Source organism: Ipomoea nil, unplaced genomic scaffold (genome assembly GCF_001879475.1).
Source record: "Ipomoea nil cultivar Tokyo-kokei standard unplaced genomic scaffold, Asagao_1.1 scaffold0268, whole genome shotgun sequence".
NCBI lineage: Eukaryota > Viridiplantae > Streptophyta > Magnoliopsida > Solanales > Convolvulaceae > Ipomoea > Ipomoea nil.
In genome coordinates, this window is record NW_017616696.1 from 4,184,889 (window position 1) to 4,210,064 (window position 25,176).

The 25,176-nt window shown below is 37.4% G+C and overlaps 1 protein-coding gene and 1 pseudogene across 3 annotated transcripts; both read right to left on the reverse strand.

Moving 5' to 3' along the window:
• Positions 1-356: 356 nt before the first annotated feature.
• Positions 357-7,828, reverse strand: LOC109153020 (annotated as a pseudogene).
• A 68-nt stretch (positions 7,829-7,896) lies between these two features.
• LOC109149261 (increased DNA methylation 1) lies at positions 7,897-16,286 on the reverse strand. Of its 3 annotated transcripts, XM_019296936.1 has the most exons (22): positions 16,072-16,286; positions 14,208-14,921; positions 13,539-13,610; positions 13,232-13,436; positions 13,072-13,153; positions 12,478-12,570; positions 12,279-12,383; positions 12,084-12,176; positions 11,903-11,995; positions 11,734-11,815; positions 11,562-11,621; positions 11,420-11,472; positions 11,169-11,335; positions 10,186-10,399; positions 10,041-10,098; positions 9,870-9,926; positions 9,512-9,757; positions 9,036-9,100; positions 8,877-8,933; positions 8,696-8,789; positions 8,391-8,531; positions 7,897-8,312 (listed from the first exon to the last, which is right to left on the reverse strand). In XM_019296936.1, the coding sequence occupies exons 1-22, from the start codon at positions 16,126-16,128 to the stop codon at positions 8,145-8,147; spliced, it is 2,976 nt and encodes a 991-aa protein (XP_019152481.1). In that variant the 5' UTR covers positions 16,129-16,286; the 3' UTR covers positions 7,897-8,144. The 3 variants fall into 3 exon arrangements, with proteins under 3 accessions (XP_019152481.1, XP_019152471.1, XP_019152490.1); XM_019296926.1 differs by lacking the exon at positions 16,072-16,286 and having other exon boundaries at positions 14,208-15,157; XM_019296945.1 differs by lacking the exons at positions 12,279-12,383; positions 16,072-16,286 and having other exon boundaries at positions 14,208-15,157.
• Between the last annotated feature and the right edge of the window lie 8,890 nt (positions 16,287-25,176).

Below are 25,176 nucleotides of genomic sequence, written 5' to 3' on the forward strand. Positions count from 1 at the left end.
AGTGTGTCTTGATTTCCATAGAATCCGCATCCATAAAATGCGGATTGATCTCCTTAGACACTTATGGTCAATGCATGTGCACCAGGTACACCTTGAGATGGCGAAGGAGCGGTGTTCTTCACAAAATTAAAATCTATTAACTCAAAATCATACATACTATACGCACGGTCAAAGACAATATATAACTCGATCAAAAACATACATACTATACGCACGGTCAAAGATAATATATAGCATGCATGGGGCCGGCCGGGTACCTGAAAGCTGATGTTGTAAGCTACAAATTTGGCAGCAAATGCACCAAAAGTGTAGCTGTTAGCAGTTCCTCCACTGGAATATGCAGTATCATTCCATGCTATAGCCGTGTTGAGGTAGCCTTGGCCTTGTATTATCAAATTTATTTTGGTTTGGTTCACTGTCACTTTCTCCCTGCAACAATCACATTATTCTTGGATTAAAATGGAGTTTGACTAATATAAATAGAAGTGTAGAAGAAGAAATTAAAGTATTTGAATAACCAATGTGGCAACTGAACTCTACTGATTTTTCTTTTAGTTGAGATGGAGCACATGCTTCAATTTGGTATCAGAGCCAGACCGGAGGTCATGGGTTTGAATCCCTACGTCACCCCCATAAGCGACTACGGTTCACGTGTTGCTTGGAACTCATCGCACACGTGAGGGGGCGTGTTGAGTATATAATCATTAATGTACAATTCAACTATTAACTTAGGCTTTTAGTTGAGATGGAGCACATGCTTCAATTAGGTATCAGAGTCAGACCGAAGGTTATGGGTTTGAACCCATGCTCTGATATCAAATTATCGGGTGAGAACCCATGCTCTGATATCAAATTGTCGAGGGGCAGGTCCTCATCCTCAACCACCCTCTTGAACACGACCATAGAAGGGAGATGATTATGGATTTGCGTGGGCGTGTATAGACAATAGCAATTCTTTCTTAACTTTCAAATAATGATGTAGATAATTTTATTTTAAATTTTTTTTTTCTAAAGTTTTATATTATTTATAAATTTGTAGATTTCACGTATTGCTTAAAAATATAATACGTGCACACACATACATACGTGCCAATAAAATAAAAACTGGTTATTCAATTATAATTTTTTTATAAACATAAAGCAGTATATACATCAGCTAGAAGCCATGCAAATCATCATCTAATTATATTTAATTTTTTTATAATTAATAATATATAATATATGTTGGATCTGCCCGGCCATACAATCTCAGGGAGTAGGAACAAGCCAATCCTTACCATCTATGTATGCCGTAGTTAGGAATGGAACAGCCTCGGATGCATTGAGTTGCTTTGCATAGGGTGCCCTCTTTGAGTAGTTGGCTCATGGCCCTGTGCAATTATACTCTCCAAAAAACAGTGTCCTGCAAACTAAACATATGTTTTTATTAGTTGAAAAATTCAAAATTAATTATGATTTTAAATATATATAAAAAGATAGGCACATATTGGTCATAGGTAGAATTGCCCCAATCATTCCAAGCATCAGGGGAGACCCCTCGGACATGTAAGTTGTAGAAAAGACGACAGTGGCATAGGATCTCCATACACGCCCTAACCACACTTTGCAGCTATCACCAACGTTGCATTTCACAAAGGAAAATCCATTTTCTTATTCATGCATTGCACGCACATTGCACGTACATCGCACGCACATTGCACGAGTAATTGTGCAATTATTTACCAGAATTCAAGCAATGATAACTGTGTCGCTGCCACCAATGTCGCAATTCACGAAGGAGAATCCACTGTTTTGTTCCTCTGAATCTGTCCCCTGAGCTGTGATTACTCCGCTTATCCCTCCCCTCCCTCGTTGGCTATGCTGTTAATTTTGCAGTCCTGCACCATTCAATTTCTAGGTAAACAACATTTATAAATGTGTATGTAATCTAAGTATCAATTTATTATAGTAATTTTAGTTGGCAGAGCAAATCAGACCTCATAGAGTGATTTGGTCATTCCAAATATGAAGTCAGTCGTGCCCGGGATGAAACATTGCTTGTAGTAGTGCCTTCCTCCTTGATCATTAAGTGTGTCTTGATTTCCATAGAATCCGCATCTATAAAATGCGGATTGATCTTCTGAGACACTTATGGTCAATGCATGTGCACCAGGTACACCTTGAGATGGCGGAGGAGCGGTGCTCTTCACAAAATTAAAATCCATTAACTCAAAATCATACATACTATACGCACGGTCAAATACAATACATAACTCAAAATCTTACATACTATACGCACGGTAAAAGACAATATATAACTTCGATCAAAATCATACATTCTATACGCACGGCCAAAGACAATATATAGCATGCATGGGGCCGGCCGGGTACTTGAAAGCTGATGTTGTAGGCTACAAATTTAGCAGCAAATGCAGCAAAAGTGTAGCTGTTAGCAGTTTCTCCACTGGAATATGCAGTATCATTCCATGCTATAGTCGTGTTGAGGTAGCCTTGGCCTTGTATTATCAAATTTATTTTGGTTTGGTTCATTGTCACTTTCTCCCTACAACAATCACATTATTCTTGGATTAAAATGGAGTTTGACTAATATAAATAGAAGTGTAGAAGAAGAAATTAAAGTATTTGAATAACCAATGTACGTGGCAACTGGACTCTGCTGATTTTTCTTTTAGTTAAGATGGAGCACATGCTTCAATTTGGTATCAGAGCCAGATCGAAGGTCATGGGTTTGAATCTCTATGTCACCCCATAAGCAACTACGGTCCACGTGTTGCTTGGAACCCATCGCACACGTGAAGGGGAGTGTTGAGCATAAAACTATTAATGTGCAATACAACTATTAGCTTAGACTTTTAGTTGAGATGGAGCACATGCTTCAATTTGGTATCAGAGTCAGATCGAAGGTCATGGGTTTGAACCCATGCTCTGATACCAAATTGCGAACCCATGCTCTGATACCAAATTGAACACTGTATTTAGAATGGCTAGAGAAAAAAATGGAAAGGAGAGGATCAAAGAGAGAGGGGCACAAGTCTTAGTCCTCATCCTCAACCACACTGCCATGGAGGTGCTGGGCGACAATCGCAATTCTTTCTTAACTTTTTAATAATGAATTTTTTTTTTCTTAAAGTTTTATATTATTTATAAATTTATAGATTTCACGTACTGCTTGAAAATATAATATGTGCACACACATACCTACGTGCCAATAAAATAAAAACTGATTATTCAATTATAATTTTTTTATAAACATAAAGCAGTATATACATCAGCTAGAAACCATGCAAATCATCATCTAATTATATTTAATTTTTTTATAATTAATAATATATAATATATGTTGGATCTGCCCAGCCATACAATCTCAGGGAGTAGGAACAAGCCAATCCTCACCATCTATATATGCCGTAGTCAGGAATGGAGCAGCCTCGGATGCATTGAGTTGCTTTGCATAGGGTGCCCTCTTTGAGTAGTCGGCTCCTGGCCCTGTGCAATTATACTCTCCAAAAAACAGTGTCCTATAAATGCATATATGCATGCAAAGTTGCAAACCAAATATATGTTAGTTATTGACCATGGTCGGGGTTTTATGGTTTAAAAATATTAAGGGATTCTGATTTTAAATATATATAAAAAGATTTTGATTTTAAATATATATAAAAAAGATAGGGACAGACTGGTCTCCGGTAGAGTTGTTCTAATCATTGCAACCATCCCGGGAGATCGAACATGTAGATTTTAGAGAAGATGGCTGTGGCATAGGATCCCCATGCACGCCCCAACCACACTTTGCTGATGCCCACCAACGTTGCAATTCACGAAGGAAAATTCACTTTTTCCTTCTTCGGAATCCCTTCCCTGAGCTGTGATTGATCCACTTATCCCTCCCCTCCCTCGTTAGCTATTGTTAAGATTCAGAATTTGAGAGACCTGGCGGGTGGAGAATATCCACCACCCGCCAGTTAGGCGGAAACAAGATATGTGAGAACCAAAGAACAAGAGAATAGATTATATTGAAAGAATACAATAGATTGTCTCTCTCTCTTTGTCTGTTCTATACTTCTATGGACCTCTATATATACTAAACTAGATACTAAATTAGTCTAGGAAACTACTAATAAGAATAGGAAAGAGAATAGGAAAGTAAGACAACTTTCCTAATATTCAACACTTGTGATTTCTTTCCTTAACATGTGATTTCTGTGATTTCTTTCCTTTACACCCCCCCTCAAGTTGGAGCATGTAACAGAGAAATTCCCAACTTGGGAATAAGAGACTTTTGATTGACGTTGTTGCTAGCGTCCCTCTTGTCAGCGTCGACGATCTCCGTGTCTAAATCTCTAAGACTGCCTAATCTATAGAGATTCCAAATATTATATTTATATTCCATAACATTACAAATATATCACATGAGCCATAGGACTTCACATCTAGAGTCATAACCTTCGAGATCAACACCCATGTCTCGAACCACTTGATCAATCTTCAAACCACGTTGTGCCAAATCAGTCCACCGTTCAATCTGTTGCACTAACTAAGCTTCCACGAAGCCAAAAACAGGCCAAACACCACAGCGCACCTTCCACTCACACCCCACACCGTTATCAACACTGCCTAACACCACAGTGCTCCTGCCTCTCGCACCACAAACCATCATTAGCGCTGCCCAACACAGTGTTTTCCTGTTTTCCTGGTGCACACAATTGGTTCATCCCGAACCAATTCTTCTTCAATCATCGGCCTCCCATAACTGCCGTGGCATATGCCAGGTCCGCATCCCTCCTAGCATCCGTGCTGCCCATCACTGCAACACCCTGACAATTGGTTCATTCCGAACCAATTCTTCTTCAACCATCAGCCTCCTATAACTGCTGTGGCATATGCTAGGTCCGCATCCCTCCTAGTATCCGTGCTGCCCATCACTGCAGCACCCTGGACTAATTGACATTGAACAAGCTACAACGACTCAACTCATACCAAAATATGAGACTAATCCTATGGACCCACAATAATTAACCAAACAACACAATCCACAAGATATAATAAACCAAAAGCTCTGATGCCATGTTAAGATTCAGAATTTGAGAGACCTAGCGGGTGGAGAATATCCACCACCCGCCAATTAGGCGGAAGCAAGATATGTGAGAACCAAAGAACAAGAGAATAGATTATATTGAAAGAATACAATAGATTGTCTCTCTCTCTCTGTCTGTTCTATACTTCTATGGACCTCTATATATACTAAACTAGATACTAAATTAGTCTAGGAAACTACTAATAAGAATAGGAAAGAGAATAGGAAAGTAAGACAATTTTCCTAATATTCAACACTTGTGATTTCTTTCCTTAACATGTGATTTCTGTGATTTCTTTCCTTAAGAGCTATGCTATTAATTTTACATTCCTGCACCATACCATAATTGGTGGATTCAATTTCTGATATAATATTTAAACATTTATAAATATGCAATCAAACTATACATTTAGTTGAGATGGGAGGAGCAGACCTCGTAAAGTGATCTGGCGTTTCCAAATATGAAGTCAAAGATCATTGGATGAAACATTGTTTGAAGTAATGTCTTCCTCTGTGATTGTTAAGGGTGTCTTGTGCTCCATAGAATCCACATCCATAAAATGCAATTGATCTCCTAATATACTTATAATTATAGCCAATGCATGCGCACCACTTACACCTTGGGATGACGGAGGAGTTGTGTTCTTCCCACCCAAAATCCATTAACTCAGCTCAATCATACGCACGCACGTCAAAGACAATATATATAATTAACCAAGCATGCATGCATTATGCATATATGACTTGAGGAGAGGATGGGGTACCTGAAAGCTTATGTTGTAGGCTATGAATTTAGGAGCAAATGCACCAAAAATGTAGCTACTAGAAGTTCCTCCAGTGGAATTTGCAGTATCATTCATGATATAGCAGTGTTGAGGTAGTAGCCTTGGCCTTATATTATCAAATTTATCTGGCCACTTTTTCCCTGCTTACAATCACGTGCATGGATTAAATAGGAGTTTGAGTCATATAAATAGGAGTGGAGCTAGAGGTGACCACGGTTCGGTTCCGGTTCCGAACCGATGGTTCATGGTTTCGAACCAGTGGTTCACGGTTCCACCAAATCACAAATCGGAACCGGAACCGTCTGTTCTAAACTTCTAACCCATTTTTTTAAAAAAAAATAAAAATAAAATTGTATGCTTTGTTGCGCACAATTATATTCCAACAAAATAAATAAATTAGATATCCAAGATAAGGTTCAAACCTTAGACCATTTACCTTAAAAAGCAAAAGTCTTACCCACTAAACTATAGATACAATTGTGTTAATACTTACATACAAAACATATTAAACTTAATGTTGAATACAATTAGTTTTACTTGTTTCACAGAAAAGAGATAAGTCATGAAGGTGAGAATTGAACACATGTAGGATATTATATAGAAATGACAGGCGAATCTATCTAACTTACTTAATTGCGCTTATCTTGTAAAAATATTATTTATAATCTATTTCCAACTCTATAAATAGTTAAATAGTTAACACCCATCCTTCATGTTAAATAGTTGTGCTTATCTTGAGCCGTGACCACTTGGTTTTTTTTTTCACGGTTTGGAACCGGAACCGCCGGTTCCGGTTCTAAAATTTCTTGAACCTTAACTGAAACCGTACGGACGAACCGAACCGTGATCACCCTTAAGTGGAGAGATAGGGTCACCATTACAATTAATAAAAGTCAATCTTGTACATTGTCGAAACACATCAATCTTGCATTCTGCCAGTATATTGTTATTGTTTCAAGTAGAAGAAGAAAGTATTTGAAGATGGAAGATATTGTTTCAAGTAGAAGAAGAAAGTATTTGAAGATGGAAGATGATCGACCTGTAGGTGGAATCGATTATAATGAGTGTGGTAACTGGGCTGAAATCATGAACGTTGTCAATGGCCTTCTGGACATTGGTGAAGCTTCCACAACCATTTAAATCCACAGTTATAACGCGGGAAACGTTGTACCTAGAAATGAGGGGAGAGTCCCATTTGGAGTCATCGCACTTATTGGCCTTAGACCTGCGTTTATGGTGGTGTTTGGACCGCGAGCGCTTAACTTGTGGGATAATAGAGAGGAAATCATCCAACCCAGTTTGTTTGACTACACTCGCAGAAAAGGTAGTAAAGTGTTAGGAGTATTGATGGTGAGGACAGTAGTAGTAAGAAGGTTGGAGTAGAGAGAAAAGGTGAGGGAAAAGAATGCAATGGTGAAGGCAATGAGCCAAAACAAAATGGTGGTTGATCTAGTGTTCATCATGATTCGTGGCATGCAAGAGAGGAAATGTTGAAAATGGGTTTAATTTGTGCGAGCTGAGAGTGGTTTGCTTTATGGAATTGAATGAGATTAAGGCCGGGGTTGGTTTTATTATATATATTGCTGAGAAGGGATGGTAAGAATAAATAATAATGGATGATTAGCTTAGGAGGTAAGCAAAATATATATAAAGCAGCAAACTTTTTTGATTGATTATACCGTATATATGTACATGGTTTTGAGATGAAGAAAGATAATGGAGTTTGGATGATACACACGCTAAGTAAGAAATTTGTGTATGTTAGAAAGACGCAGAGAATGAGGTCTACTTTGCCGATTATGGCATGTGAGATTAATGATGAGCTTGGCTGGGTAATGCCCAGAGCAGTAGTGATGATGTTTGTTCACTTGCAAATTTAAACTTTTCATATATTGCCAACTGTTATGATTATGGCTGCATTATATTGCCAATGGATAAGCCAATTGCCGTTCAATCATTCACCGTCCATGTTAATATGCCGAAAGCAAAAGGGAGGGGGAGAAATATAAGTCGGAATCCAATTTGTATCAGACCTGAACTGAAAGACTACATTGACTGGAAGCGGGATAAACAGAGTTATACAGGGGGGGGGGCAATATCAAAACCCCAAAACAAGTTTGTTTTTTGGTGTCTTTTAACTTTACAAAAACGACTTCTACAGGTAGGTATTTCTAATCCTCTAAATCTCTCTCTAATTATCAACACTTGCATTCACCACCCTCTTTTCAACAAAATAAATAACCTCATCTCCAATCATTCACAAATTACTCTAGAAAATGGCCGGCTTATGTCTCCATTCTACTTTCTTGCTGCACCACAGCACCAGTTGCAGTTGCCGTTTCCGTTTCCACTTCCTCTTGCCGAATAATTCTACATTTGGGGACCATTTTTTCTAGCATAGATGTTCCTTTAAAGGTAATCATCTGCCAGCATATCCTCCTGTAACTCGCAAGCTGCAAACAGGCAAACATTCAGCACTCATTTTTCATGTGCTTCTGTAGGTATTACACGGTGACAGTTGCAAAATGTACCTGATCTGGAGGTATCTTTTTGAATCCAAATTTTTCTGTCCATATTGAAATTGCTTCATCAGCAGCTGGGAGAACACAGGTTTTCACATTCAAAAATGCGAACAATTTCTCTATGCACGAAAATAGCAGTTGAAAGTAACCCTGCAAAGCATTTCAAACAATGGGAACTAAAACACATCACAATGCATAAGCAATTGCAGGGCCATAACCCAATAACAAAAGTCTGTTGTTCACTGATATTAAGTGATAAATTGAAGTCTTAATCAATCTTATGTTTAACAACAGTGCCCACTCATCTTCCTCACCTTCCCTTGGTTCCCAATACGCGTTGCAACTAGAGGAATTTCTGCTGTGTCTCTACCAAAAACACGGAGGATGGCAGCTGATACTACGGTGGAGCTGCATGATTAGCAGAAAACCCATCAACAAATCAATTATAATGTACTCAAGTAAAAACTTCAAACACTAGAAACTATTGTACTTTACTTTAGAGTCAATATTGCACAGTACATGCCTCCAAAGTCTTGCCCCCTAATGTTCCTTCTGTAAGAGTGATACAAAAATAGGTTTATATAGAGAAAAAAAAAAAAAATTGAAGTTAATAGTTCAACAAAGCGAATGCACATTGAAGAAAACAATCCTTACCCATAAACCATAGATGGAATGAAATCACGCCCTGTTACTGAATCAACAATAGGATCAAAGCAGTCCTGCAACAAGTCATTCAACAACCCAATTTACTGCCAGCTATTTTTACACATTAATGAATTAAACAAAAAAAAGTATGCCTACCAAAAGAAAATAAATATTCTTGTGGAAAATATATTTTAAAAAAAAAAAAAGAAAAAGAAAGAGGTTGCTGCACACCAATATAATTCTTAGCCAAGCTCATATAAACAGAAAAGCAATGTACCAACTAATCTGCTCTTTCGAAATAATGTAATCCATATAAGTTTGCAGGTAGCAAGATTCATCACAAAGCACAAACTAATTCATTCCTACAACCGTAAAAATTGGCTTTCAATATACTGAATCCAAAGTAATTACTATGCAGGATCATAATAATCAGTCAGATCATCAAAAACTGTGGAGCACCAAAATTGAAGGGTTTCAGGACATACATGGAAAATTGCGACGGCTTCTGCGAGCAGAACCCTGGTTTCACGAGATGTCATTTTGCCACTTAGAAGTCTCCATCTCACATCAGTATCACCAATAGAATCGATACCTTTTTCCATTTCCTTTGCCCTTACTATATCCAAACAAGTATCTGGCAATTTCTCATCTCCAGAGTTAAGCAAATTCTGCAGTGCTAAATATATCCTCTTGCAATCAGTGCAACAGAACCATTTGCCTTTTGGCAATTCCTGTGGTGCAAACAGCATGGAACAAATTAAGACAGTAATATGGGTAGAGAGGAGAAAGCAACTTCCACCATGAAATAGATAAATGTTAGGGTTTAAGGAAATAGGAATACACCTTAAGATCAGCCATCTTATGTTTTTTCAAGCAACCAATGTGATATTCCCTCTCACACTGGAAAACACAAACAAAACTCATAGTAAGGCATCTTACAATCACAACTCTAAGGTTGAAACATGTGAATATATATATATATATATATATATATTAGAAGTGCATTAAAATTACCTGGTCACACAGTATAACTGTGCGTGGACCAAAACCAGACCTGCTAAAATCATAACCTCTGCCAGCATCCAATTAATTTGGATGTAAGAAACTACATCAGTCTAAAAGCAAGGATTCATTGACACATCAAGCAAAACGACCATACCTGCATATTACACATGCAATAACTTCTGCTTCTTCTGGGTTTTTAACAATACGAATGCAACGTTTCGTTATCTGCTCTATTAAATCAATACCAGAGACCCTTCCTGCTGCTAAAGCATTTGCATTGTGCTCCACAAACTTCTCCCTCTGGAACATATTTTCACAATATTTGCAATACCATTTACCACGAGGAACACTAGGCAAGGATGCACATCCTGCACAGGCATATAGATCAGACATGAATTTCACTGGGAAAGATGCGAAATTGCCATTTCAGGAAACCATGCAAATATACTTGGGAAAACCATTAGCAAACAGAAGCAGTAACAATCTAAAAATTTAACTTTTCAAGATGAGCTAAAACTCCAAGTAAAATATGCCCCTGCAGATAGCCCACTTTGAACTGATTGGGTCATTACATTATCAGAAGTTTATTTGCTTTAGACTAAAGACATGATAGTGAATTGGTTTAAGACAGCATGACATTATGTCTGTGGAGGAAAAAGGACTTAGCTAACTTTAATCCGTGCCAAGGGAAAAAAGTAGAGATTGAGTAATCCAAGAATGCCACACAGACAAAACCTACTACACCCAGTTATTCAAAATATTTCAGTATTCTCTGGCAATTAACTTTTTAGCAAGAAGCCACAGCCATACAGTAAATTTTTTTGGGAGCACGCGCAGATTGATAACAAATAAAGTTAAATACAAAATAATCATGGAATGACAGACAAAAATGAGAAGAAAGAAATAACCAGACTTCCTAAACAATCTCAACTCATGCACAATAGGAATTCTGCAAATTACTGGTACTTCCACCAGAACAATCCTCCCCCCCCCCCCCCCTTCCCTCCCTCCCAAAAACATCAGTAATTCAATATTCTAAGTGCATGAATCAATATGAGACAATCCCATTATCATTTGTATGGTTAAGAAAGTTGGACAACCATGATATCAAGTATGAACTCAAGATTTTACTTAAACCTTTATGGAAAGCTCTTGGGCATCCATCACAAAGCACAAGCTTCCCACCATCAGCACATGTAATGCACAAGTCATCACTGTTTTTAACTGAACTATTGCGACCTTTTAGTAGAGATATAGCGAATTCATGGAGGGACACTCCATTAGATGTGTAAATATACATGTAGCTGCAGAAAACATGCACTAGATTAACTATCCAGATGAAAATCAGCATTTCACAAGAAAAGCAAACAAAGAGAATGAAGACTAACGGCTTTTTCCGAGAGGCCCAACCAGCATGAGCTTCAAACTGTGATGGACTGATCTGAGCACAAAACAAGAGGCAAAAAAATAAATAATCATCAAAGAATTTACCAGGATTTACAGGGAAGGTTAAAGAAGTAAACATAGTACCTCAGTATTGCAACAAGAACAGAATATACCAAACCCTGTCTTATAACCTACAAGCAACTTCTGTAGATAAAACAATTGAATAAATGACAGCATTAGATGTCAAACTGCCTTGGCATAAAGAATGTATTCCATATAGCTAACTTAAGAACTACAAGAAGAAAGTTTCAACCACCTTTCCATGAGAATAATAAGCTACTTCAGTTCCATCAGGCAGACCACCTTCCTCAAAGACCATCCAATGCATCTTTTGATCCCTAAAGAAAAAGAAAAACAGAGTTCATAAAATCATATGAAAATAGAATAATTGATTAAAAATATGAATGTTTCATATAAACTACAACTTTTTGGTTATTTTCCACTGATTCTTGGTTTGAATAGAAGTGCCTGCTGTAGAGCCTTTTGCATACTTCATCACTGCATTGGACTTGGAAAATCTGAACGAAACAAACAGAATTGTATTAGATGGTGAAAATAGTCATATTTAGTAAAATGGTATTCATGAGAAATAAAAAATCTACCAACTTTTTCAAGATTCTCCCCTTCATCTTCTTTTTGAAAGGATAATGTTTGGAAGCATTTCCAGTTGCCTTCGAAACAAATGCTGGTTCTGATAACCTGAAAAAGGAAGCCATAAAAGATAGATGTTACAAGCATTCCCTCTCTCATTTAATGGAATATCTAAATATGGATAATGGAAGATAAGTAAAATCAAATGACCCTTTTTTTGACATCTTTGACATCTCAGATAGATCCTTTTGTCTTGGCAATATACGCTCTGAAGATCTCAGAGGAGCCTTTCCATTTGAAGCCAAATCCAGGGCCCTATATGTGAAGAAAGAATAAAATAACAAATCCTATAAAAATCTTTTTGATGTGAAAATAGAATCAAAATAAACAAACCCAAAATGATACTGACTTTCTCTTTTTCCTCCCTTTAGTATTAACCATGGACGAAGCAAGAAATTTGACACTTGCAAGGGAGTGTAAGTTCTCAACTGGTTCAGATGTCCTAAGATAGCATTAAAAAAGTGCAAATAAGTTTGAGAAAGAAATCATCAAATTTACTAACCTTTAGCATATTCCCATTAGCAGTGTACATATAGAGAAACAGAATCAACTCATAAGGACACCAAATTGTTTAAAGGGAAAAGGTGACTCAAGTCTGGAAACATTTCTCGAAGTGTAATTAAATTCTGAAAACCAGTAGAAATTTCTAGCCCTACTTCAACTACTATTTGAAAAAACAGAATTGGTTTACTCACTTCAAAATCACATAAGCACAGACTACTAGCGTCCATTAAATCATTAATCTACTAATTAAAATCTGGAACTAATTTTATCATTTTATGTACTTCAAACACTGCAACCTTTTAGTATTTGCAGCAAAAACACACATCTATCTGAAATCAAGCCTTGTTTCACTCACTAGAAATCCAACAAGTCTTAAATTATTACAAAACAGATGACATAAAATACAAGAGTGCATTTCAAAATTCAAAATCAAGCTTACCCCACTTCATCTTCTGATCTTGTAACAATCAAGCATGAATCACATAGTTGAAGATTTGCAGCAGATGTTGTAAGGAATGGCACTAGCAATCACAAAATATCAAACATTTTTAGTCACGTGTATGGCAAAACAATCAAAAACCCCAACATTATTAACTCACCCTTGCAATTCTGACAGACAATGGCTTCCTTTACAGGAGCCGGCCCAATAAAACTGTGAATTGTTTCTTCCAATGTCTTTAATGAACATTTCCTGCACTCCTTAACCACATCAAGGAGGCTCTTCCCATTTTCAAGGCAGATATACTGTGATGCTCGCCTATATGACTTACATGCATGAATCTCAAATTTACAAGGAGGGACAACCTAACAACAAAAATGTGAGAGTACTGAGAAAATTTTTACATTCATAGCAGTTAAACTATTGTCAGATGACCAAACAGAAGTTTTAAAATAATAGATACTCACTATGGATCCCTTGCACATCCCACAAGAACACAGAATTCCAACATCTTTAATTATTCCGCGAAGCAGAACTCCCTAAATCAAGGCAATATCTTAGTCCCAAAGTAAACATAAGCAAGAGGCCAAATCTGTTATATATTAAAATTGTGGAACCAGTTGGTTTAAGCCCAGAAATTGAAGGGGTGATCAGTAGTAGTCTCATGCAAGATAGCAACTAAATCTCCCTTTGGGGTACAATGTGTACACAAAGAGAGACACATACATAAGCTCTCATGAAAAGTCAAGCAAATTATGTCTTAAAAATTACTGGTCATTTCCCAAATATAGAGCTGTTCTTTATATAAAAAATTTCTATGCTCAAAGTTCATAAAAACAAGTCCTAATGCATTGTTAAAATCTTCAATAGTTTCCTATTGTTAGCAAAATTGAAAGTCAACATCTTCCGTGAATATAGCCAAACATGAAAATAAAATCAGAGGTTATTTTCAAGACTATCAAAGGGTTGCATCCACTCTTTATCCATCCAAAACAGAGCACATCATCAAACAAGTTCCATAGAAAATAAATATTCAAGGGGTGACGCCAGCAAACATAAATTATAAGACAAGATTTAACAATGCCCATTTAAAATTTGGTCAAAAAATGAGAACTGGTACTAAATTTAGCAGTTACCCTTTTGCCAGCGTTGTAGACGACTGGATATCCTTCCAGCAGGCCAGTCTCGAAAAGCTCCCTAACAGTGCTTGGCTTTCCTTTTAGAACGATCTTTTTTGACATTTTCATCTCTAGCTTCTTAGTAGGAGTACCCAAGGCAGTCCCAACACCATTCTCGTCTCCAACAGCTTCCACAACATCTTCATTCTCCGTTTCCGAAGCCACTTCCACCTTCAACTGAAAAGCCGAACGAGTAAAACGCCTTAGCACTAGCTTGCCCGCAGCATTCTTCACCACTTCCGTTGACTCTTCTTTGACTTCCACCTCCACCATTTCACTCATCTCACCCTCTCCGCTGAAATCACTCACCAAATTTACGTTCTCATGCTTCCCATCACCGTTACAAGTCACCAAACCCGACTTGCCCAAAATCGTAACCCCGTTACCATCCAAATAAAGATTCAGCTCATTCGAATTTCCAGCATCACCGCCACACCTCATCTCACTCGTACCTTCACCTCTACCGCCCTGCAGGCCAGATAATCCGGCACCGCCATCAGTCGCAGCGGCCGTCTTTAACCTCTTACTCCTCGTGTACACCACAATTCCCTTGCTATCACGAAACCTAACGCTAGACAACTCACCGATCGACGCTGTACCGTTGATTTCCATGTTTGCTCCGACCGGATTATCCACGCCGGACTCCTGCTCCTGAACATCTCGGATTTGAACCTCGGAGTCGGCTAGTTCAGGCAAAGCTTCCAATGCGACATCCGAACCAAGCTTCATTGGCACCACCGTCGTCGGTGTTGCAGAGCAAACACAACGACGGAGAGAGAAAGCAACGGATTCGACTAAACTGAGACCTTCACTATATATATAGGCGACGGAGTTAGAAAATTGGGAGTGGGGAGTGAAAACTTCGCGGTTATGGCGAGAGGAAGAGGAAGACGAACAGAACTGATTTGAGGGGCCAGTGTGGGGGAAGACGGGGAGGGGTAATAAGACTTTAATAAGAAGATTGCTAGGATCTAATAAAAAATTGTCTTTGTTAAATATTTAAATTACTGCTCCATTTAATATATGAATAATTCCACATCAGCCTTGATAATTTTAAAATATTTTTTGAACCTTAGTATTGTTTTTTCTTTTTCTTGAAGTTGGGGATTCAATCCTATAATATTTTTGTATGAAAGGTATGGGGGATAGAAGGAGAGAATATTGAGTATACGGTAATAATGTAAGTTTTTTTTTTAAATTCGCAAGGAAAAAAAAAAATAGCTCAACTAGTATGTTTTTCGTGCGATCAGTGAGCGCGTATCGTGCACAAGCTCACGAACTACGGTAACATAAATCTTTTTTTTTTCTTTTCTTTTTTCTACTTCTCTCTCCCTTATTTGGCACAAAAGTTCTAACAAAAATTTATTACCATTTTAGTTGCTTTTAGAGCATTCTCAATAGTCCAAGATTTTGTCCAATTTTTTAGAATCCAAGTAGGAAAGAGAAAGGAAGGAAAAAAAAACATAAAAAGAAAACATTGAAAAAAGAAAAAAAAAACGGAAAAAGAGAAAAGAAAAAGCAATTAATGAGGGTGGTCGCCAATCGGCGACCACCCTCAACGCACCCATTGAGCGCGTGTAGTACACGCGCTCACTTGGGGATGCTGGCGCAGTAGTTGCAATTTTTTTTTTTAGTGTGTGAGACCTGCTTTAAGGGACAAAAGAAAACAGCACTCCAAGAATTTAAATCTTCTCTCTCCAAGACACTCTCTCTTCCACCGTGGATCAAACCTCCTCAAAGGTTGAGTTAAAATCTATATTGGGGAACGGATGCTCTTAGAAACTATATCTATGACGCAAGGAAAATTAAAACATATTTGAACCTCGGAGTCGGCTAGTTCAGGCACAGCTTCCAATGCGACATCCGAATCAAGCTTCATTGGCGCCAACGTCGTCGGTGTTGCAGAGCAAACACAACGACGGAGAGAAAAAGCGACGAATTCTACTAAAGTGAGACGTTCACTATATATAGGCGAAGTGAGTTAGAAAATTGGGAGTGGGGAGTGAAAACTTCGCGGTTATGGCGAGAGGAAGAGGAAGAAGAAGATAACAGATTTGAGGGGCCGGTGTGGGGGAAGAGGGGGAGGGGTATTAAGACGTCAATGAGAAGATTGCGAGGATCTAATAAAAAATTACCTTTGTTAAATATTTAAATTACCGCTCCATTTAGTATATGGATAATCCCACATAAGCCATTGACAGTTTTAAAATATCTTTTGGACCATAATATTGTTTTTTCTTTTCCTTGAAGTTGGTAATTCAATCCTATATTATTTTTGTATGAAAGGGATGGAGGATAGTAGGAGAGAATGTTGAGTATACGGTAATAATGTAAGTTTTTTTTTAGATTCGCAAGAGAAAAAAAAAAAAAAAAGTAGCTCAGCTAGTATGTATTTCGTGCGATTAGTGGGCGCGTATCGTGCACAAGCTCACGAAGTACGGAAATATAAATCTTCTTTTTTTCTTTTTTTTTTTTCTACTCCTCTCTCCCTTATTTGGCACAAAAGTTCTAACAAAAATTTAATACCATTTTAGTTGCTTTTAGAGCATTCTCAATAGTCCAAGATTTTGTACAATTTTTTAGAATCCAAGTAGGAAAGAGGAAGGAAGGAAAAAAAACGTAAAAAGAAAAAAAAAACGTAAAAAGAAAAAAAACGTAAAAAGAAAAAAACGGAAAAAGAAAAAAAAAACGGAAAAAAGAAATAAAAAGGAAAAAGAAAAAAGAAAAAGAAATTAATGAGGGTGGTCGCCAATCGGTGACCACCCTCAACGCGCCCATTGAGCGCGTGTAGTACACGCGCTCACTTGGCGCTGCGGGTGCGCTTATAGCGCACTAGTTGCATTTTTTTTTTAAGTGTGTGGGACCTGCTTCAAGGGACAAAAAAACAACACTCCAAGAATTTAAATCTTATCTCTCCAAGACACTCTCTCTTCCACCTTGGATCCAACCTCCTCAAACGTTGAGCTAAAATCTATATTGGGGAACGGATGCTCTTAGAAACTATATCTATGACGCAAGGAAAATTAAAACATATTTGAACCTCGGAGTCGGCTAGTTCAGGCACCGCTTCCAATGCGACATCCGAATCAAGCTTCAATGGCGCCACCGTCGTCGGTGTTGCAAAGCAAACACAATGACGGAGAGAAAAAGCGACGAATTCTACTAAAGTGAGACGTTCACTATATATAGGCGAAGTGAGTTAGAAAATTGGGAGTGGGGAGTGAAAACTTCGCGGTTATGGCGAGAGGAAGAGGAAGACGAAGAGAACTGATTTGAGGGGCCGGAGTGGGGGAAGAGGGGGAGGGGTAATAAGACGTCAGTGAGAAGATTGCAAGGATCTAATTGAAAATTACCTTTGTTAAATATTTAAATTACCGCTCCATTTAGTATATTGATAATACCACATAAGCCCTTGACAATTTTAAAATATCTTTTGGACCTTAATATTGTTTTTTCTTTCCCTTGAAGTTGGTGATTCAATCCTATATTATTTTTGTATGAAAGGGATGGAGGATAGTAGGAGAGAATGTTGAGTATACGGTAATAATGTAAGTTTTTTTTAAGATTCGCAAGAGAAAAAAAAATGTAGCTCAGCTAGTATGTATTTCGTGCGATCAGTGGGCGCGTATCGTGCACAAGCTCACGGAGTACGGTAACATAAATCTTCTTTTTTTTCTTTTATTTTTTCTACTTCTCTCTCCCTTATTTGGCACAACAGTTCTAACAAAAATTTATTACCATTTTAGTTGCTTCTAGAGCATTCTCAATAGTGCAAGATTTTATACAATTTTTTAGAATCCAAGTAGGAAAGATGAAGGAAGGAAAAAAAAAACGTAAAAAGAAAAAAAATGAAAAAAAGAAAAAAACGTAAAAAGAAAAAAAAAACAGAAAAAAGAAAAAAAACGGAAAAAAGAGAAAAGAAAAAGCAATTAACGGCGACCACCCTCAACGCGCCCATTGAGCGCGTGTAGTACACGCGCTCACTTGGGGATGCTGGCGCACTAGTTGCAATTTTATTTTTTTTAGTGTGTGGGACCTGCTTTAAGTAACAAAAAACACAGCACTCCAAGAATTTAAATCTTCTCTCTCCAAGACACTCTCTCTTCCACCGTGGATCAAACCTCCTCAAAGGTTGAGTTAAAATCTATATTGGGGAACCGATGCTCTTAGAAACTATATCTATGACGCAAGGAAAATTAAAACATATTTGAACCTCGGAGTCGGCTAGTTCAAGCACAGCTTCCAATGCGACATCCGAATCAAGCTTCATTGGCGCCAACGTCGTCGGTGTTGCAGAGCAAACACAACGACGGAGAGAAAAAGCGACGAATTCTACTAAAGTGAGACGTTCACTATATATAGGCGAAGTGAGTTAGAAAATTGGGAGTGGGGAGTGAAAACTTCGCGGTTATGGCGAGAGGAAGAGGAAGAAGAAGATAACTGATTTGAGGGGCCGGTGTGGGGGGAAAGGGGGAGGGGTAATAAGACGTCAATGAGAAGATTGCGAGGATCTAATAAAAAAATTACCTTTGTTAAATATTTAAATTACCGCTCCATTTAGTATATGGATAATCCCACATAAGCCATTGACAGTTTTAAAATATCTTTTGGACCTTAATATTGTTTTTTCTTTTCCTTGAAGTTGGTGATTCAATCCTATATTATTTTTGTATGAAAGGGCTGGAGGATAGTCGGAGAGAATGTTGAGTATACGGTAATAATGTAAGTTTTTTTTAGATTCGCAAGAGAAAAAAAAAACAAAGTAGCTCAGCTAGTATGTATTTCGTGCGATCAGTGGGCGCGTATCGTGCACAAGCTCCCGAAGTACGAAAACATAAATCTTATTTTTTTCTTTTCTTTTTTCTACTTCTCTCTCCCTTATTTGGCACAAAAGTTCTAACAAAAAATTAATGCCATTTTAGTTGCTTTTAGAGCATTCTCAAAAGTCCAAGATTTTGCACAATTTTTTAGAATCCTAGTAGGAAAGAGGAAGGAAGGAAAAAAAAACGTCAAAAGAAAAAAATGAAAAAAAGAAAAAAAAAACGTAAAAAGAAAAAAAAACTTAAAAAGAGAAAAGAAAAAGCAATTAATGAGGGTGGTCGACAGTCAGCGACCACCCTCAATGCACCCATTGAGGGCGTGTAGTACACGCGCTCACTTGGCGCTGCTGGTGCGCTTATAGCGCACTAGCTGTAATTTTTTTTTTTAAGTGTGAGGTACTTCAAGGGACAAAAAAACAGCACTCCAAGAATTTAAATCTTCTCTCCCCAAAGACACTCTCTCTTCCACATTTGATCAAACCTCTTCAAAGGTTGAGCTAAAATCTATATTGGGGAACGGATGTTCTTAGAAACTATATCTATGACGCAAGGAAAATTAAAACATATTTGAACCTTGGAGTCGGCTAGTTCAGGCACAGCTTCCAATGCGACATCCAAATCAAGCTTCATTGGCGCCACCGTCGTCGGTGTTGTAGAGCAAACACAATGACGGAGGGAGAAAGCGACGGATTCTACTAAAGTGAGACGTTCACTATATATAGGCGAAGTGAGTTAGAAAATTAGGAGTGGGGAGTGAAAACTTCGCGGTTATGGAGAGACGAAGAAGAAGACGAAGAGAACTGATTTGAGGGGCCGGCGTGGGGGAAGAGGGAGAGGGGTAATGAGACGTCAGTGAGAAGATTGCGAGGATCTAATAGAAAATTACCTTTGTAAAATATTTAAATTACCGCTCCATTTAGTATATGGATAATCCCACATAAGCCCTTGACAATTTTAAAATATCTTTTGGACCTTAATATTGTTTTTTCTTTCCCTTGAAGTTGGTGATTCAATCCTATATTATTTTTGTATGAAAGGGATGGAGGATAGTATGAGAGAATGTTGAGTATACGGTAATAATGTAAGTTTTTTTTTAGATTCGCAAGAAAAAAAAAAAAGTAGCTCAGCTACTATGTATTTCGTGCGATCAATGGGTGCGTATCGTGCACAAGCTCACGAAGTACGGTAACATAAATCTTCTTTTTTTCTTTCTCTTTTTCTACTTCTCTCTCCCTTATTTGGCACAAAAGTTCTAACAAAAAATTAATACCATTTTAGTTGCTTTTAGAGCATTCTCAATAGTCCAAGGTTTTGTACAATTTTTTAGAATCCAAGTAGGAAAGAGGAAGGAAGGGAAAAAAAAAACGTAAAAAGAAAAAAATGAAAAAAGAAAAAAACGTAAAAAGAAAAAAAAACGTAAAAAGAAAAATAACGGAAAAAAAGAAAAAAAAAAAAAGGGGGGGGGGGGGGGGGGGGGGGGAAAAGAAGAAAAAGCAATTAATGAGGGTCGACGACCACCCTCAACGCGCCCATTAAGCGCGTGTAGTACACACGCTCACTTGGGGATGCTGGCGCACTAGTTGCAATTTTTTTTTTTTTTAGTGTGTGGGACCTGCTTTAAGGAACAAAAAAAACAGATTTAAATCTTCTCTTTCCAAGACACTCTCTCTTCCACCTTGGATCAAACCTCCTCAAATGTTGAGCTAAAATCTATATTGGAGAACGGATGCTCTTAGAAACTATATCTATGACGCAATGAAAATTAAAACATATTTGAACCTTGGAGTCGGCTAGTTCAAGCACAGCTTCCAATGCGACATCCAAATCAAGCTTCATTGGCGCCACCGTCGTCGGTGTTGCAGAGCAAACACAACGACGGAGAGAGAAAGCGACGGATTCTACTAAAGTGAGACGTTCACTATATATAGGCGAAGTGAGTTAGAAAATTGGGAGTGGGGAGTGAAAACTTCGCGGTTATGACGAGAGGAAGAGGAAGACGAAGATACCTGATTTGAGGGGCGGTGTGGGGGAAGAGGGGGAGGGGTAATAAGACGTCAGTGAGAAGATTGCGAGGATCTAATAGAAAAGTACCTTTGTTAAATATTTGAATTACCGCTCCATTTAGTATATGGATAATCCCACATAAGCCCTTGACAATTTTAAAATATCTTTTGGATCTAAATATTGTTTTTTCTTTTCCTTGAAGTTGGTGATCTGATTCAATCCTATATTATTTTTGTATGAAAGGGATGGGGGATAGTAGGAGAGAATGTTGAGTATACGGTAATAATGTAAGTTTTTTTTGTGTGATTTGGAAGAGAAAAAAAAAAGTTGCTCGGCTAGTACGTATTTCGTGCGATCAGTGGGCGCGTATCGTGCACAAGCTCACGAAGTACGCTAACATAAATCTTATTTTTTTCTTTTTTTTTCTTTTTTTTTTCTTTTTTTTTTCTTCTACTTCTCTCTCCCTTATTTGACACAAAAGTTCTAACAAAAAATTATTACCATTTTAGTTGCTTTTAGAGCATTCTCAATAGTCTAATATTTTATTCAATTTTTTAGAATCCAAATAGGAAAGAGGAAGGAAGGAAAAAAAAACGTAAAAAGCAAAAAAATGAAAAAAGATAAAAAAAAAAAAAAAAAACGTAAAAAGAAAAAAAATGGAAAAAGAAAAAAACCGAAAAAAAGATAAAAAAAACGAAAAAAGAAAAAAGAAAAAGCAATTAATGAGGGTGGTCGCCAGTCGTTAACCACCCTCAACGCGCCCATTGAGCGCGTGTAGTATACGTGACCACTTGGCGTGATAGCGCACTAGTTGCAATTTTTTTTTATCTTTTTTCGTTTGTGGGACCTGCTTCAAGGGACAAAAAAATATCACTCCAAAAATTTAATTCTTCTCTCTCCAATACACTCCTTCTTTCACCTTGGATCAAACCTCCTCAAAGGTTGAGCTAAAATCTATATTGGGGAACGGATGCTCTTAGAAACTATATCTATGACACAAGGAAAATTAAAACATATTTGAACCTCGGAGTCGGCTAGTTCAGGCACAGCTTCCAATGCAACTTTCGAATCAAGCTTCATTAGCGCCTCCGTCGTCGGTGTTGCAGAGCAAACACAATGACGGAGAGAGAAAGCGACGGATTCTACTAAAGTTAGACGTTCACTATATATAGGCGAAGTGAGATAGAAAATTGGGAGTGGGGAGTGAAAACTTCATGGTTATGGGGAGAGGAAAGGGAAGACGAAGTGAACTGATTTGAGCGGCCGGTGTGGGGGAAGAGGGGGAGGTGTAATAAGACGTCAGTGAGAAGATTGCGTGGATCTAATAAAAAATTACCTTTGTTAAATATTTAAATTACCGCCCCGTTTAATATATATGGATAATCCCACATAAGCCCTTGACAATTTTAAAATATCTTTTGGACCTTAATATTGCTTTTCTTTTCCTTGATGTTGGGGATTCAATCCTATATTATTTTTGTACGAAAGCGATTGGGGATAGTAGGAGAGAATGTTGAGTATACGGTAATAATGTAAGTTTTTTTTTTTTAGATTCGCAAGAGAAAAAAAAAAGTAGCTCAGCTAGTACGTATTTTGTGCGATCAGTGGGCGCGTATCGTGCACAAGCTCACGAAGTACGGTGACATAAATCTTATTTTTTTCTTTTCTTTTTTTTTTTCTACTTCTCTCTCCCTTATTTGACACAAAAGTTCTAACAAAAAATTATTACCATTTTAGTTGTTTTTTGAGCATTCTCAATTGTCCAATATTTTATTCAAGTTTTTTAGAATCCAAATAGGAAAGAGGAAGGAAGGAAAAAAAACGTAAAAAGAAAAAAATGAAAAAAGATATAAAAAAACGTAAAGAGAAAAAAATGGAAAAAGGAAAAAAGGGAAAAAAAGAAAAAAAAAAACAAAAAAAGAAAAAAGAAAAAGCAATTAATGACTGGCGACCACCCTCAACGCGCCCATTGAGCGCATGTAGTATACGTGCCCACTTGGCGTTGCTGGTGCGCTTATAGCGCACAAGTTGCAATTTTTTTTTTTTATCTTTTTTCGTTTGTGGGACCTGCTTCAAGGGACAAAAAAATATCACTCCAAAAATTTAATTCTTCTCTCTCCAATACACTCCCTCTTTCACCTTGGATCAAACCTCCTCAGAGCTAAAATCTATATTGTCGGCTAGTTCAGGCATAGCTTCCAATGCGACATCCGAATTAAGCCCTTAACAATTTTAAAATATCTTTTGGACCTTAATATTGTTTTTTCTTTTCGTTGAAGTTGGGGATTCAATCCTATATTATTTTTGTATGAAAGGGTGGGGGATAGTAGGAGAGAGAATGTTGAGTATACAGTAATAATGTAAGTTTTTTTAAATATTTGCAAGAGAAAAAAAAAAGTAGCTCAGCCATATTTTGTGCAATCAGTGGGCGCGTATCGTGCACAAGCTCACGAAGAACGGTAACATAAATCTTCTTTTTTTCTTTTCTTTTTTTTCTACTTCTCTCTCCCCTATTTGACACAAAAAATCAAACAAAAAATTATTACCATTTTATTTGCTTTTTTAGCATTCTCAATAGTCCAAGATTTTGTACAATTTTTTAGAATCCAAGTAGGAAAGAGGAAGGAAGGAAAAAAAAACGTAAAAAGAAAAAAGAAACGTAAAAAGAAAAAAATGAAAAAAAGAAAAAAAAATGAAAAAGAAAAAAGAAAAAGCAATTAATGAGGGTGGTCGCCAGTCGGCGACCACCCTCAACGCGCCCATTGAGCGCGTGTAGTACACGCGCCCACTTGGCGCTGTTGGTGCGCTTATAGCGCACTAGTTGCAATTTTATTTTTTTTTTAGTTTATGGGACATGCTTTAAGGGACAAAAAAATAGCACTCCAAGAATTTATATCTTCTCTCTCCAATACACTCTCTCTTCCACCTTAGATCAAACTTCCTTAAAGGTTGAGCTAAAATCTATATTGGGGAAGGATGCTCTTAGAAACTATATCTATGACGCAAGGAAAATTAAAACATATTTGAACCTCGGAGTCGGCTAGTTCAGGCATAGCTTCCAATGCGACATCCGAATCAAGCTTCATTGGAGTTGGGGATTCAACCTTATATTGTTTTTTTATTAGAGGGACGGGGGCGATAGTAGGAAATAGAATGTTGAGTATAGTGTAATAATGTGAGTTTTTTTTTTTTAGATTCACAAGAGAAGAAAAAAAAAAAAAAAAGTAGCTCAGCTAGTATGTATTTCGTGCGATTAGTGGGTGCGTATCGTGCACACGCTCATGGAGTACAGTAACATAAATCTTCTGTTTTTCTTTTATTCTTTCTACTTCTCTCTACCCTATTTGGCGCAAAAAATTATTACCATTTTAGTTGTTTTTAGAGCATTCTCAATAGTCCAAGATTTTGTACAATTTTTTAGAATCAAGTAGGAAAGAGGAAGGAAGGAAAAAAAAAAGAAAAAAGAAAAAAGAAAATGCAATTAATGAGGGTGGTCGCTAGTCAACGGCGCCCAGTGAGCACGTGTAGTACACGCGCCCACTAGGCGCTACTAGTGCGCTTATAGCGCACAAGTTGCAATTTTATTTTATTTTTTATTTTAGTTTGTGGGACCCGCTTCAAGGGACATAAAACCAACCCTCCAACAACCAAAATCTTCTCTCTCCAATACACTCTCTTCCACCTTGGATCAGACCTCCTCAAACATTGAGTTAAAATCCTTATTAGGGAACGGATGCTCTTAGAAACTATATCTATGACGCAAGAAAAAAATAACTCTGCTAATGCGTGTTTCGTGCACTCAGCGGGCGCATTCAGAGCACATGACCAGGGCACGTTCTTTTCTTCTTATTTTCTCTCTCATTCTCTCTCATATTTGGCACCAAAAAAAAAAAAAAAAAATTGTTACCATTGTGGTTGCTCTTATAAACTATATATATGACACAATCTACAATTAAAAAAATGTATACTTTTTAGTATGAGGATGAAGGAAAAAACAAAAGAAAAATACACAAAACTAGCTCTGTCCCACTTAAATATGTTGGACTCTTGGTATGGTTACCCTATATTCAAATGGAACTCTTTTGACCTGCTCCGAAGGGTAG

Bases quoted from the DNA above. Each gene is read 5' to 3' on its own strand.
- LOC109149261 (XM_019296936.1), bottom strand. From the start codon at position 16,128: ATGAAGCTTGATTCGGATGTCGCATTGGAAGCTGTGCCTGAACTAGCC. The intron at 13,154-13,231 runs GTGAGTTAATAA...TGTGATTGCTAG, and splicing joins TGTCTGTCAGAATTGCAAGG to TGCCATTCCTTACAACATCT. The intron at 9,101-9,511 runs GTATGTCCTGAA...GACTTGTTGCAG, and splicing joins AAGCCGTCGCAATTTTCCAT to GACTGCTTTGATCCTATTGT.